The following is a 15903-nucleotide window of genomic DNA, read 5'->3' on the forward strand; positions in this document are numbered from 1 at the left end:
GCATGTGAGCTGCTTTTCTGGGAGAGAACCCGAGGTCCTGCCCAGCTTTGCATTCGTATGTATTCAGACTTCCAAAAGCACTTGCTCTAAGCCACCTCCCTGGCCAGCAGGATGGCTCAGCCAGACAAGCCATTTGCTGCACAAGCCTGGTGACCTCAGTTAATCTCCAGAATCCACATAAAAGTGGAAGAGAGAAGAGACTCCATACGGTTTCCCCATGACCGCCACACACATCTTCAGCAGCTCACCCACGTGCTGTGGAACCTCAGCTTGACCACATAGTCTCTCTCTCTGTCACACACACACACACACACACACACACACACACACACACACACACACCACACTTGAATACTACTAATAATAAAACAAACAAACAAACAAACCCAAAACAGCCTGTCTATTATCACCAGCTCCACCCAACTAAAAATGCTCATTGCTTTCCAACAACCAAAGCCAAATTCCTTAGATATCCAAAACTCATAAAACTTTTGTTGATGTTGGTGAAGCTGGAGCTCTCAGAGGCCATTTAGACACACCCGTGACTATCACAGGAGGAAACTGACAGGTGGGACCTGTGGGGGCACTGGGCGAGTTCCCCAGATCAGAGGCATTTCTTCCCTCTACCCAAGCAGATGGACCGGTGGGCAGGGCTGGCCTTGGGGCACTCCCTTTTGAGCAGACTCCCTCAGCCTTTCCTCTCCAAGGCTGTGGTTGCTTTTATGGCTGGTGATTTACCAAATCTCCTGTGATAAATGGGTATTTGTGGCCTCAGATCTGGGCCCTTGATCTCCAGCCTTGTTTCCAAGGCAGCCCCCGCCATGGCTGTTTCTCTGCTCTCTAATCCTTCCACGCCTCACTACGCAGACCAGAGAGATCTCCCTAAGCCAGCCTCCTGGCCAGGGTGTCTGACGGCATGGCTGTGCAGAGTGCGCTCTGACCATGTACACATTGGCCACTCAGTGTGTATCCCAAAGCCCCTCTGTCTTCTTCTCCTTCGTCTCCTCCTCCTCCTTTTTTTTTTTTTTTTTTTTTTTTTGGTTTTTCGAGACAGGGTTTCTCTGTGTAGCTTTGGAGCCTTTCCTGGAACTCACTCTGTAGCCCAGGCTGGCCTCGAACTCACAGAGATCTGCCTGCCTCTGCCTCTCAAGTGCTAGGATTAAAGGCGTGCACCACCACTGCCCCGCCCCTCTGTCTTCTTACTCTCTGGTCTCAATTTTGTTCTTCCTACCAGGTCCTGTCCCCCCCGCCCCCCTTCCCCTCTCCCGTATCAAAACCCTTCTGTTCTCCATCCTGCCATTCACAAATGGCCATTTCACATATGACCCAACTGAGGGGAAGGTTGGTGATGGCCTCTGCCAGCGCAGGGGGCAGAGACATCAAGGCTAGGACACCTTCCAAAGGCCACCCTGTCTTTGTCTTTTCAGGGCTCTGGGCCCGGAGGCTTCCTCCTTTATGTCAGTCATGGAAATATCACTGATCTTGTGCCCCTGGAAAGCAGGAACAGACCCTTCTTCTCTTTACCTGGGGACAGGTCATTGGTCCAGAGCTTACCATATAGTCCAGGCTGACCCTGAACTTGCTATGTTGCTGAAGATGACGGTGAACTTCTGATCCTCTTGTATCTACCTCTGAGAGATAAGATTATAGGTGTGCACTACCATGCTTAGTTTATGTGGTACTGGGAGTGGAACTTCCGTGAGTACTGGGCATGCACTCTTCCAACTGAACAACCCTGGCCCCAAGCGTCTCTTTCTTGAGTAGCCCAGAACATCCAGGGCCCGAACGAAGCATTTGCATGGGATTTGTTAGTTTCCTGGGTCCTGACTGGGGTGCCCCGGCAAGTTATGGGGTAGCTGGGCAGTCACAGATTCTTAGTCAGTCCATGAATCATGGGTGTTTAGGGAGATGATTGGAAGATGTTTTTCCAACTACAAAAGACTCTCTCTAAAGGAGGGCCCTGGGATGTTCCAAGGGACTGGGGGAAGGAGGAGAGGGCCAAATGGAAACTTGGAAGTTTTCATTGTAGACCAAGTGGGCCACAAGCAGCAGCAGTGTGAAGAAGGATGCTTGGCCACCTCACCCAACACAGGGTCCTCCAGCTTTCTTGGGCCCCAAACCACTGTTCTTCCCATCAACTCTGGCTGTTCACAGTCTCTCCTTAGACCCTGCCCTTCTGGGTGTCCATCTCATGCTGTTAGACTCTTGTACAACTTACCTTGTTCTTTATCACCCTATGGAGAGCATGCCATAGCTCTGAGCAAGGAGACAGAGCCACGCAGCTGTATGACTTTGGGTATGTTTCTTTAAATTTATTTATTTGTGTGCATGTGCGCGCGCGCGCGCGCGCGCGCGCGCGTGTGTGTGTGTGTGTGTGTGTGTGTGTGTGTGTGTGTGTGTGTGTGTATGCACATGCCATGGTATGCCTGTGAAGGACAGAGGACAACTTGTGGGAGTCAGTTCTCTCCTTCTACCTATTTTATAGCATTATTAGGAAAAGTAAGTGATATTTATAATATTATAAGGCTTGATTTTTGGTTTTTGTTGTTGTTGTTTTGTTTTTGAGACAGGCTTTCCTGGCTGTTCTGGAACTCACTATGTAGACCAGGCTGGCCCCAAACTCAGAGATCTGTCTGCCTCTGCCTCTCAAGTGCTAGGATTAAAGGTGTGCACCACCACTACCTGGCTATTATAAGGCATCTTCTGGTGCTGTGTAAGTGTCCCTGGGACTGTACTAGAAGAACACTTCCTAAGCTTGCTTACTTCTCTCCTGGGTAGTCAGTCCATTCCCGTCCTGAGGTTTCTATCATCAGAGCCGTGACTTACCATGAAGAAAAAAAAAATACCAATCAGCCACACCTGGTGGTCTGTAGCCCCTCCCGTCTGTCTGGAAGGCCGAGGCGGGAAGGTGATAAGAGCAACCTGGATGCCAGAGTAAGTTCATGCCAGCTCTGGCGACTTAGTGAGACTATCTCAAAATACAAGGGACTGAAGAGAAGCCAGGGCTGTGGCTCCGTGAGGGAACACTTGCTGTCCGTCCTTTGCGTCTCTATTTGTCAGGCACTGGCGATGAACAATTTCACCTTGGGGCACACAGCACAGAGCCAGCAATTAACTCTATTACTCATCCTGCGGCTTGCAGATGGCTGTCCACGCCATCTGTGGCTTCCTATTTAAATTGTTCAGCTGCCTCAGTGTACCCCCAGGTATTTATACGCTGCCGCTTATCAATATTTTAAACGATTCCATTGTTCAGAGTGAATCTGACGCTTTCAGGACATCACCCCGGTGCGGGGACAGCTTTTACTTCTTCTGCTTCTCATCCCAGGCCTGGCCTACAGACTTAGCTGCTCATTTATGCCCCCTGCCCTCCCCCTCTGAGATAGGGTCTCTTGCACTTCAGGTTGGCCTTAAACTCAAAATGCAGCTGAGGATGACCCTGAACTCCTGCTCTTCCTGCCCCCACCTCCCAAGTGCTGGGATTGCAGGCGTGGACCACCACACCCTGTTTATGTGGGGCTGGCACCAAACCCAGGGTTTCTTGGCATGCTAGGCAAACAGTTGAGCTACATGCATAGCTGCGAATCTTTCTCTCTTTTTTCGAAAACTGTATTTTTAAAAACGACATTTATTTATTTGTACCCATGTGTGCAGAGGCAGGAGAGAGCTGGGTCTTAACAGGGGGAGAAAGCCTCCTCCTTTCCCCCTGAGCTCTCCAGGAAAGGCAGATGAGGGCGGAGCTGGCCCTGCATTTGCACATGGCTCACTCACCTCTCACCGCACGCATGTGTCTCCCTTTTGTTGAACAGGCTGCTGTGACCACAGTGGCCAGAGAATGCCTTACAAGGAGTTGTACCCGTGGCTGCCCCAGGCCGGTTCCTTCTCCTCTGACCACTTGGCCCTAGTCCCTGGGGCCTTTCCCTTCTACCTCTACCCTGGGGACATTCTAGGCAGAAGTCACTGGAGAGAGCAGCTTGGGCCTCTCTTGATGAGCAGGGGCCATGTTGGGAGGGGTTGGTTGGGGTCTCTGGGCAATAACAGGGAGTTGACAAGCGATATGTTTCTGGACCGGAGTGAGGGGCACCTCCTCTGTGAGCTTTGGGTTGATGCTTTCCGTCTGCACAGCTCGGGGACCTTTCCATTTACTGCCCCTTTGCCCCCACCTTAAGAGACACCCCTAGGACCAAGGAATCAGGTGGCTAGGGTGGAGGAAGCTGAGATTTCAGGACGCGTGCTGGGTGGCTAGCTTTTATGATGCGCGCGTTGTCTAATTCAGTTCCTTGGGAGCTTTCTCCCTTCGGGTCCCTCCAGAAACGGTGTGGGGGAAGGGAAGAAAGGGAGAGCTGGCTGTCGCTCCCCGGGGCTGACATACCTGTCTGACCAGCCCTTCCTTTTCTCCTTCCGTTTTCTCTCACAGGCTTGGCACCAGTCCCGGCTCCCTCCCTGTGGTTTGCTGGGAAAAGTCGCCAGTCTTGCTGGGTGTGGGCTCATGTGAACACACACCCAAATCAGCTTCCACCTTAACATGGAGTGCTGTTTCAGGGGCTGTGAGGGGTTGGTTGCCTGGTGTAAACAGGCTCTAACTGGATTTCCCTCTTGCTAGCATGCTGGAAGCCCAAGGCTGGGGACCTGGAGACTGGGCTAGAGGCAAAAGACATGCAAGGAAGGGCCATGGTCATTGTGTGCCCTTTGGGATTTCTAGACTGGCCTTTCTGGAAGTGACCTCAGATTGTGCGTGCGTGCGTGTGTGTGTGTGTGTGTGTGTGTGTGTGTGTGTGTGTTGTAAAAGGAACTTGTCTGTTGTGTCTAGGAGGGGACTTCTGGGTTTCTGCCCCTTTTGGTAGGGGCCTATATGTGCCTATCCTTCGGGGGGTCTGGGTGTTTCTCCTGGAGAAGGGGAGCAATCCATAGACTGTTCTCCTAGAGGGTGTTTGCTCCTTTCCCTGGTTTCGGGGTGTGTGTGTCTGCCCTCCACCCTGTCCCCAGGGGATTCGGATACCTGTCCTCTTTTGGTTTCTCTGGTTAAGACCCACCCGATCCCCACACATGCCCCGCAGTACCTTCCAGAGAGCCCAGCCCATCGGGTAATTTAATTGCAGGTGGAATCTTTGCCTTCGGGACCCAAACCTCTTGTCTTCCACCCACAACCTGCCAAGCCCGCCCCACCCAGGCCTGGAGGGCCTTGCTCTGCTCCCCTGTCTCCAGCCTCCCACAGGTGCATGCTGTGCCCCAACTTGCTCTCCTGACTCACTCTGATAATGGGGTAACGAGTTCAGAGAGACAGGTGCAGGGAAAGGATGCTTTCCTCATCATGTCTGGCTGCTTGGGGAGGCTGGGGAAGCAGAAGGGGGGGGGGGTCCGGGTGGCTGGGCTGGCCATGCCATCCGGTCCCACTCACACTTTGTCTCACTTCCCATGACTTACTGCACTGGGAGCCTCGGGAAGGTGTTCATTCCCAAAGAAGCAGCAACAAGGAAGACCCCAATGGCTCTCCTCTTCTCTGCCCCTCCCTTTCTGCCTTGGCCTCTGTTCTTCGTTCTTTTGCTATTCTTTGAGGCCTACAGTGCTCTGCCTGGCCTGGGGAATTCTGGGGTCTTGACAGGAAAGGAGACTACTGGGCTGTGTCCAGAAGAAGAGCTGTGTTTGGTTTCTCTTTACCTTGCACCCAGTGAGTGGACAGCTAGAAGCATGTGTTTATTCATTTAGACCGCCAGTGTCTTCTCAGCCCCTTTTGGCAGCCTGGGGTTTGCAGGATGTGGTGCAGGTAGGGGAGCAGGGTGGTGGTGGCGACTGTAACCTGGACAGACAGGGCAAAGAGGAGCCTGGGAATGGAAGGGTCCTGCTGGCCAGATTGGCCAGCCCCACCTAAAGGAGGGTTTCTTTGAGGAAGTAGAAGAGTCCAGCCGGAGGTGATAGGGTACACCCCCAAACCCAGAACCTCAGTGCTGGGGTGGTAAAGGCAGGTGCCAGCTTTGGTGGCCTAGTGAGTTCAAGCAAGACCCTGATTTTTTTTTTTTTTAAGACCCCAAATGCCAGGGAACCCTTTCCACCCAGACTTGCCCAGTAGTTCTCACAGAAGGCAGGAGGCAAGACGCCTAGATCCCAGGGCTGGGAGACCCCAGGCTTACTTCCTGGTCTCATAGGAGCTCAACTGGATTTTTAGGGTGGGGTTGGAGAGGGATCCTGGGCGGGAGCAGCTCTCTACTGCCCTCACCTGAGTCCTGCCCGGAGGTAGCAGACGTTGGGTTAGGCCCTGCCCTCTCAGTGTCTAGCCACTCAGGTAAGAGGTCTTTTTCCCTCCCCTGGGGCTGGGCTCTCTTTTATAAAGAGCTGGGCGCTGTCCCGCGGCCTAGAAGCAGCTGCTCCCTCGCTCGCTCTCGAACCTCCGCCTTCAGCGCACTGCCATCACTCCAGACTTCACCATGTCCATCAGGGTGACCCAGAAGTCCTACAAGGTGTCCACCTCCGGCCCCCGGGCCTTCAGCAGCCGCTCGTACACGAGTGGCCCCGGTGCGCGCATCAGCTCGTCCAGCTTTTCCCGGGTGGGCAGCGGCAGCAGCTTCCGGGGAAGCCTAGGCACCAGTATGGGTCTGGGAGGCTTCAGCGGCGGGGCTGGTGTAGGGACTATCACGGCAGTCACGGTGAACCAAAGCCTGCTGAGCCCCTTGAAGCTGGAGGTGGACCCCAACATCCAGGCCGTGCGCACCCAGGAGAAGGAGCAGATCAAATCCCTTAACAACAAGTTCGCCTCCTTCATTGACAAGGTGAGAACCCCCCCTCCGCCCTTCGCCCGACTAAACTGTGTCCCGAGCCCTTCCTTCGGCCGTCACAGAGGATGGGCACATCTCTAGCCCCCCACGAGCTTCTGCTGTGCCCTACCCATCCTGGCCACCCTCCCTTCCAGGTTCTCTCATACACTTCGGTTTGGGTCGAGAGGGTCTGAAGTGCTTGTGACTAAGTCCTCTTGCACTCCCTCACCCGAATCCGCGCTCTGCCCTGCCTATCCCGATACTGGCGGGCCAGGCGCCTTCACTGTCGCTCGGCGGCTCTCTGGTGGCCGGGAAGCCTCCCTCCCCTCCCCTCGCACCGCCCCAGGATTTCCTCTTGGTGCCCTGGTGCGTTTTTCTTTCTTCCTGTTAAATAACGAAGGGTTGGGTAGGATCCTAGCAGGTCGCAGGTGTCTCGATTGAACCCGGCAAACGCAGATGGAGGTCTTTGGCGTCCGGGGACAGAGTGTGGGGCTCAGGCTGAGTCACTGCTTGGCCCCTGCCCGGCTCGCTCAGTGTGGGCGGGGCCGCTGCGGAGCCAGGGCGGAGGTCGGCGGCGTCCCGGCTCTGCCCGTCCACCAGGAGGCGCTCCGGCGTCGGGGGGGAGTCGCGGGGCTCCGCCTCGGGAAAGCCCGTGCGGGATTCAAAGTCTGCGGGCGTTGGACACCCCGCCCCAGTTTCACGACCTGTTAAAACCGGAGTTTATGGCCCCAGATAGCGTCGGCCTGCCAACGCCCATCTGCCTGCTTGGCCCTTGTACCCCCTTTCGGCTTCCTACCCTGGCTCCGCCCCAATCGCCTGGTCCCTTCGCAAGTCCAGAGCCAGGCCAGATTTTGCAGTCCTGTGGCTAGGTGGCCTGCCTTCGTGGCCCCAGGACGATTGGCCCTTTCTGCTGACTGGCTCCTAAGAGGCCGTGCGGGAACGGGAGGAGGGAAAACACGGGGCAGATGAGCCCGGTGGAGTCGGAGGCCCCAGGAGCGCCTGCCCTTCTCACCAGAGCTTGCCAGCTGCTGTTCAAGGGCCCTTAGCTTCTCATTGCGACCTGACCTGATGGAGAACAGTCGGTGCAGGCTGGAGGAGTGTGGCTTCTGGTTACAGGGCCCCACAGTTTCCTGGGATGGGCCATGTTGTCAATTTGACTTCCTCATCTGTAAAATGGACAGTCCCTAAATCAGTTTCTGCCTGCTCAGCTCACACTGGGGGGAAGCTTGGCAGCGCCTGGCCCGAATCCAGCATTCCATTAGGATGAAATGGTTGAACCACTGGGGCTACTTGTTTATTTTTATTTTTAGTAATTACGGTGAAGAAAGGATCTGCCTCATGGGTGGTGGGAAAGTAATCCGATTGTACACCCCCTCCCCCTCCCCCAGTTTAAAAGGTTACAGCTTCAGGCTGAGTGCACAAAATGCATTTCTCCCCTTTGGAGCACTCTATTAGACGTGTGAAAGAGTTCCTCCTGTACCATGTCTTGGATTGCATGTTCTAAGATGTGAGTTCTGTGTTTATGGTGGGAGGAGAGGGCTGTGGAAACTGGGCAAGAGGGTGTGGAGACGCCAGAATCTGTGAATCTCAACGCTTGGGGCTGCAGGGTGGGAGGGAGACGTGACTGCCTCTTCCTCTGCTAAAAGTGGGCTCTGTGGAGAAGGAACTCCCTAAAGCGCCTACAACAGCTTCTGGAGGCTTTTTCAAGGTTAGAGAGACCCAGACCAAGTTACACAGCTCGAGTTAGCAGCAGTATTGACGTAGAAGCCTTAGCAACCACTCTGGGCCTCAGGGAGAAAGTTCCCTAAAATTTCCAGGACCTGCCGGGCGGTGGTGGCGCACGCCTTTAATCCCAGCATTCGGGAGGTAGAGGCAGGGTGATTTCTGTGAGTCTGAGGCCAGTCTGGGCTACAGACTGAGTTCCAGGAAAGGTGCCAAAGCTACACAGAGAAACCCTGTCTCAAAAAAAAAACAACCAACCAACCAAACAAACAACCAATCAACCAAACAAACAAATAAATTTCCAGGGCCTTTCTTCAAGGTCCCTCCAAATGAAGACTGATATTATCTGATGTGAATAATCTATCCCCTTCTCATACGTATATAAAAGGTAATTAACACACCCTCAGAAAGTGGGGCTTTTTTTTTTTTTTTTTTGATCTGTGATGTATAGTCTATGCAAATAAGGTCTGTGCTGCAGGTACAGCGTTAGCCTTTCCCGTTCCAAGTGCTGGAGGGACATGGCTCCAGATGCCACCGTCTCACTGTGCTGTTCCCCGGGTCATAGGTGACCCCCTTGCTCAGGGGAGAGGACAGCGCTTGTTCCCTCTAGACTCTGACCCTAGCCTGATGTGGCCCTTTTGTCCCCCCCCCTCCCGCAGGTGCGCTTCCTGGAGCAGCAGAACAAGATGCTGGAGACCAAGTGGAGCCTGCTGCAGCAGCAGAAGACATCGAGGAGCAACATGGACAACATGTTTGAGAGCTATATCAACAACCTGCGACGGCAGCTGGAAACCCTGGGCCAGGAGAAACTGAAGCTGGAGGCAGAGCTTGGCAACATGCAGGGCCTGGTGGAGGACTTCAAGAATAAGTGAGCCCCTCCCCAAATGAGACAGAGGCCCAAGTCCCCACTGCCCGCTGCTTGTGGGCAGTTAGGTCCTGTGGCCGTATGATCAGTTTTATTTGGGACAGTCTATTTTATGCTCACCATCCAAGATGCTGATAGTGTCAGCCTGCTTTCAATGCCAGGACTGTCTAGATGTGGGTAACAAATTTCCTGTTTAAATAGTGTACCTAAGCTGGGTATGGTGGCATAAGTGTGTAGTATTCCATTCAGGAGGCAGAGGCAGGAGGATTATGCAAGCACAGTCTGATCTTCATAGTGAGTTCTAGGCCAGCCAGAGCTACACAGTGAGAGTCTGTTTTCTAAAAAAAAAAAAAAGGGCACTTAGATGAGAGAGGCAGCTAGCAGTCCTCGATTTCACACCAACAGCCATGATCCAGCCTCTGGCGAGCCCCAGACAGTGCTCTGAGGTCTCCTGTCAGGTCCCATGCTAACTCTCTCAACACGCCAAATCTAGTGTGTATTTGGAGAGTGCATTCCTGCTCTTGGCCTCCCCACTGGCTGAATAAGGTTGGGTGGGGAGAGGGAAATGGTAGGGAGGTCAGATGGACCAGCCTCTTGTGCCTTACATCTCTGAACTAAACTTTGTAGACATTCATTTCCCCCCATCAGAAAAGAAGGTGGGTAGGAGTGAAATTCTCTGCGCTCCTGCGTTTGACTCTGCGTGCATGTGTGCTTCGTGGGGCTCCGTCCCTGGCAGCAGCAGACACAGGGCAGCCTTGTCTGCACCTTCGCCCGCTGACTCCAAGTCTTCTCTTACTAGGTACGAGGATGAGATCAACAAGCGTACAGAGATGGAGAACGAATTTGTCCTCATCAAGAAGGTGAGGGTCTGGGGGGCTGTAGAGATGGCTCAGTGGTTAAGAGCACTTGCCTCTCTTCAGAGGACCTGAGTTCAGTTCCTAACACCCACATCCAATGGCTCACAACTGCCTGTAACCACAGCTCCAGGGGATCCGATGCCCCAGCCTCCGGCACCTGAGCTCGTGTGCATAACCACATTCAGGCGTGCACACTTACACATAGTTAAAGATAATACAAACAAATTTAAAAAAGAAGTCGAGGGTCCTCTAACCTGCATGCAGACCAGGAGGGTGAGCTTTGGGACTTAGATGAGGAGTTTTCTGATGACTTCATTGCTTTCTAAGGAATAGGACAAATTCTTTTGCCATCTGATGCAAATAATAGATAACATAATAGAAAGGTAGACAAGACAGAGAGTTAGTTTCCTGCAGTTAGATAGTATTCCAGGTATCAAGTTGGACAAAGTTAGTGGTCTAGCCTTAGCTTTCTAGAGGAGGAAGGGTGGGGTGTTGGCCTGCAGGAAGCAGAGATAAAGTTCTTGGCTGGGATCCAGGGGAATAGACAGCAGCCAGCCACACGTCTAAGCCATGGGCAGATGTTGGGGAGCCCCTGGGTACTGAACTCAGGCCCCTCCCCTCCCCCTCAGGATGTGGATGAGGCGTACATGAACAAGGTGGAGCTGGAGTCCCGACTGGAAGGGCTGACTGATGAGATCAACTTCCTTCGCCAGATCCATGAAGAGGTACTTTCTCCGGGGCTGGAGTGGACAGGTCCTTCAGCCTGTCAGTTTCCTACTCTGGCACCTAGACGGTCTACCCCTGTCGTCCAGCACGCCACTCAACAAGGGTCCGATAACCGCAGCCGCCAGTTAACATTGTTGTAGAGGCTGCAGCCCCTACTTGAAATGGGGAAATGGGCTCTGAGAAGCGAAATAACCCATCCCAGGTCCTCATACAGAGTGGCAGCCCAGACTAACTCAGACTTGTGGTGTCCTCAGAGCCCTTGTTCCTGGTCTTTGCGCTGTTGAAGGCCTCTGGGCTTTAGTGTTGGGGCCGAGTGGGGACAGGGTCTTCCCCTTGCCTGTTTACCCAGCTTCAGGTTTTCCTTGCTGTCTCCCTCCATGGCTCAGTTTTGGCTGTCTTCCTTCCGCTGTTAATGTTGATGTCTCTAAGCCCTAGCTCTCACTTGCAAAGGACCCTGTGTGCAGGGACAGAACCTTACCACCCCGCCCCTGCCCTACAGGAGATCCGTGAGCTGCAGTCTCAGATCTCAGACACGTCTGTGGTGCTGTCCATGGACAACAGCCGCTCCCTGGACATGGACAGCATCATCGCCGAGGTCCGTGCCCAGTATGAGGACATCGCCAACCGCAGCCGGGCTGAGGCTGAAAGCATGTACCAGATTAAGGTAAAGAACAGGGTTGTAAGCCTGGGCCTCCCTTCCTGGCCAGTTCTGTGCCCTGGATCATGAGGAAGGAACTCATGTGGGCTGGTTCTGCAGAATGGAAGCCTGGAGTTCTGGAACGGGACCTTCATTGCTCTCTCTGTGTGTATATGTGTGTGCATGCACATACTTAGGCATGCTTCTGCACATATGTAGGAGGTTGGTGGGTGAGATGACCCAGGCTTTTGTGGCTTGACCAAGAGGGGGCGCTCCCAGCTAGAACCTCACTTCCCTTCTTGCCCCTGCAGTACGAGGAATTGCAGGCCCAGGCTGGGAAGCATGGGGATGACTTGCGCCGCACCAAGACCGAGATCTCTGAGATGAACCGCAGCATCAACCGCCTGCAGGCGGAGATCGATGCTCTCAAAGGCCAGGTACTGCTGGACCCGGGTGGGACTGGGGAGAACCGGGGTTGAGAGTGGGAGGGGCGGCTTCTCGGCTGCTGTGGGCGTCGCCATGAGCAGCATCTAGGGAAAGAGCTCCGGGTGGTTGGCTAGAGTTCAGGTCCCATTCCTCCAGGCCTGCTCTACTAGTCTGCCATACGCAGGGCAAGGCTGGGTTTTGCTACCTGATGAAAAGTCTAGAAGCTAGGGATCTGATCCGGATAAAGCAAAGCTTTTGCATCGCCGCAGGTGGAAGTGTGAGCGGGAAATGCCCGGAAGCAGCTCCCGTTGCTTCCCGGGTTTGCTCAGTGTCACCTGTCGATGGATGGATGGATGGATGGATGGATGGATGGATGGATGGATGGATGGAGTTGGTCTAAGTCAGAGAGGGGAGACTTTCAAAGAAGCTCAGGGTGGGGCTGGGCATGTAGCTCAAGTTGCTCAAGTGCTTGCCTAGCAAGCCCAAGGCCCTGGGTTCAGGACTGCATACAACCAGCAGTGGTGGTACACACCAGTCACCCCAACAGTCGGCAGGCTAGAACGGGAGGATTGCTGTGAGTTCAAGGCCAGCCTGGACTATATAGTGAGTTCTAGGCCAGCTTGGGTCTTAAATCAAATGACAACAAAAGAAGCCCAATGTGGATGGATTTTTAAAGGGAGGAGACGTACCAGATGCCATCTGCTTATCTGTCTCCTTCCCCACAGAAAGCAACCCTGGAGGCTGCCATTGCTGATGCCGAGCAGCGTGGGGAGATGGCCATTAAGGATGCCAATGCCAAGCTGGCCCAGCTGGAGGCGGCCCTGCAGCAGGCCAAGCAGGACATGGCCCGGCAGCTGCGGGAGTACCAGGAGCTGATGAACGTCAAGCTGGCGCTGGACATCGAGATCGCCACCTACCGCAAGCTGCTGGAGGGCGAGGAGAGCAGGTGGGTCTGGAGGTCTCTCCTGGGAAGGGCAGGTGCTGTCTGGAGCCTTCCTGGGACTTGGGTTCTGCTGTGGGAGGAAAGAAAGGGCCAAGAGTTGGTCCTGACATCTGTGTATCTGGTTACAGGCTGGAGTCTGGAATGCAGAACATGAGTATCCATACGAAGACCACCAGCGGCTACTCAGGTGAGTGTCCTGGGTGTTAGGGGTGGAGGGCAGAGGACCCAGGAAGTCAGGGCTCTGGAAGAGGCTGTGCTCAGTGGCAGTTGACAAAGGGAAGGGGCAGGATCCTTGTTCTTGGGAGAATCCCAGGGTGATTGACGATAGACTAAGGACCTAAACAATATCCTCACTAATAGAAAGTCCCACACAGATGCTAGCTGTGTGCCAGGCCCGTCTAAGTTCCTTACATGTGTTATCGTGGGCTCTAATGAGTCTTCACATTCCTCTCCAAATAGCGGAAAGAAGGGCTCCGTTGAGTGCTGGTCAGGCTCATGCAGCTGGTAGGGAAGTCTCTCCTGTGCTGGGTCTGCTTCTCCAGACAGCTGAGCTGTGACCCACCTAGTAATCAGTCAAGTCTGGGTCAGCCTCTCCATCTACGGTTATCAGAGAGTGACTGGGGAGAAGGGGCCCTAAGCCTGTGCTCACGTGGCTGTCTCCCTCTCTCTCCCCTTTGCCCTGGACCAGGAGGGCTGAGCTCAGCCTATGGGGGACTCACCAGCCCCGGCTTCGGCTATGGCATGAGCTCCTTCCAGCCCACCTTCAGCTCTCTCGGAGGCTCCAGCACGATCACTCGCACCAAGGCTGTGGTTGTGAAGAAGATCGAAACCCGTGATGGGAAGCTGGTGTCGGAGTCCTCCGATATCCTGCCCAAGTGAGCGGCCGCTGGAGCCGTCGCCAGCCTGTGCTTCTGCAGCTGCTCAGGGCTCATGGGGGAGACAGCTGTATGGCCGAGTGCAGGGAACAGGATCAGCCCTAGCCCTCTGGCCAACCTAGGGAGGGATCTTCCATCTGGAGAACCCCTCTGGCCCCCACCTCCCTCCCAAACCCAATTCAATTGTATTTTCCAAAATAAAGCCTCAGCTGGCTCCATCAACTGGCTTTGCTATGTGTACATGTATGTGGGTGGGAAGGGATGGGCAGGAGGGTCCTTCCTGGGGCATGGAAGCTTGGTGTGCAGGGCAGGAAAGTCTCCTCCAGGCTGTTCCAAAAGAATGTGCCTTGGCTGATGCTCTGGCTACAGACCATGGCTTTTTTTCTTTTTCTTCTTTTAAGATCTATCTGTCTGTCTATCTATCTATCTATCTATCTATCTATCTATCTATCTATCTATCTATTTTTTTGTATACAGTTTTCTGCCTGCATGCCTGCACTACAGGCCAGAAAAGGTCACCAGATCTCATTACAGATGGTTGTGAGCCACCCTGTAGTTGTTGGGAATTGAACTCAGGACCTCTGGAAGAGCAGCCAGTGCTCTTAACTCTGGACCATGGCTCTTGACCAGTGCAGAGCCTCTTACAGTTTGCAGCAGAGTTTCAGATATTCAGGCTCACTTGAGCTTTGCAGCAGTACACTTGACAAGGAATCAGGTTGGGGTGGTCCTATCAGAGAGTCAGTCTGCTGTTGCCAGACCTCAGCATCAGGACCACTCACAGAAAGTGGCTGAGCTGGGCGTGGAAGTCAGGACTATCCAATTCTCAAGCCTGTCCTTGAGCAAACACACAGCTTCCTTGTGTCCATCCAGATGTCTTTGCCAGGGGCCTAGGAGGTCTGGGTTCCTATCCCTGCAGATGTCCAGAGTCTATTTTTAGGGATGGGTGTGTGGTGCCTGTAATTTCTAGATGCCACGATAGTTCAGTGCAGGACTTGGCACTGATGCATGGGTTTGTCCCTGCTCCTCACCGTCACACCCACCCACATTGCTTCACACCACCCTTTCCTCCCCTTTAACGCTGTGCTTGATAGAGTGGGTGTGTGTGGAGCCAGTGTTTGCCTGTGGAGGGTGGACTGTGTGCTTTGGGGTGTAGCTAGGCTCCTTGAAGTGTGTACAGTGGTTTGCCCGCCTGTCCAGTCTCCCAAGGTTTAGGGCTGGAGACAGCCGGATGAAGCATGGCCACAGCTCCTGCACCACTGCCATCAGTGTGGAGTTTCTGGCTGTCACACAGTCCGTGCACTGCTGGACTAGGTGTGCGTCAGAGCTTAGCACCACTGTTGAGGCTTATACTATATCAACTCTGTTGGAAACGGATGGAGAATAAACAGATACGCTGAACAGGAAGTAGGAACAGACTAGTCCAGGAAGCTCACGGGTGGCCCCTCTGTGGCTAGGGTACTTATATTCCAGGTCCCTGGCATCAGTCAGCCCTGCCATCTTCCTGGCCCCGTGGAGCTGGGCTTTTAGGCCAGCATTGTCCTTCCAAGCCCTCTTTCCAGCTCTCAGCCAGGGCCAGGAAACAACACTGTAAGGGACTTCAGTCATTACTGTGTTACTGTGCTGGTCAGAGCCTGGGCACCGACAGCCCCAATACGCCAGGTCTGGCCACCTGTCCTTACTTAATAAGCCAATTAAACAATCCAACGATAGTGAAAAACAGAAAAAAGAATCCTCAACATGGCCACATTGGGAAGAGGGACAAAGACATACAGTGACCACCCCAAGTCCATTTTCAGAGTCCTGGCCTGAGATTTGGGTTTAAGATGAGGACTGGGCAGTCCAGTCCTGGCCAGGGTGTGGTCCCACCCACCCCTCAGCCATCTTTGTCTTGGCTCCAGTCTTGCCTGCAAGGTGGTCTGACAAATGGTAAATCTCAGGGAAACAAACTCCCCCCATGTGGCTGGGCCAGGCTTCCTGAGCTCGATTTCAGTGTGTTTTGTTTTAGAACTCTGTTAGCAGAATTGAGAGACCCAGGTGTCTCTTTGTCCCTTCCGATGCGGCCACATTGAGTAAATCTTTTAGAGTTGGGGACAAAGCCACAGC

At 53.8% G+C, this 15903-nt stretch overlaps 1 protein-coding gene across 1 annotated transcript; it reads left to right on the plus strand.

Annotated features, from left to right (window-relative positions):
• Positions 1-6329: 6329 nt before the first annotated feature.
• Positions 6330-14022, plus strand: Krt8 (keratin 8). Its single transcript, XM_028874507.1, has 9 exons — positions 6330-6764; positions 9131-9339; positions 10136-10196; positions 10823-10918; positions 11419-11583; positions 11868-11993; positions 12708-12928; positions 13054-13112; positions 13614-14022. Exons 1-9 carry the CDS (start codon positions 6423-6425, stop codon positions 13802-13804), a joined length of 1470 nt encoding a protein of 489 aa, XP_028730340.1. The 5' UTR covers positions 6330-6422; the 3' UTR covers positions 13805-14022.
• Positions 14023-15903: the final 1881 nt, after the last annotated feature.

Source organism: Peromyscus leucopus, chromosome 20 (assembly GCF_004664715.2).
Source record: "Peromyscus leucopus breed LL Stock chromosome 20, UCI_PerLeu_2.1, whole genome shotgun sequence".
NCBI classification, from domain to species: Eukaryota; Metazoa; Chordata; class Mammalia; order Rodentia; family Cricetidae; genus Peromyscus; species Peromyscus leucopus.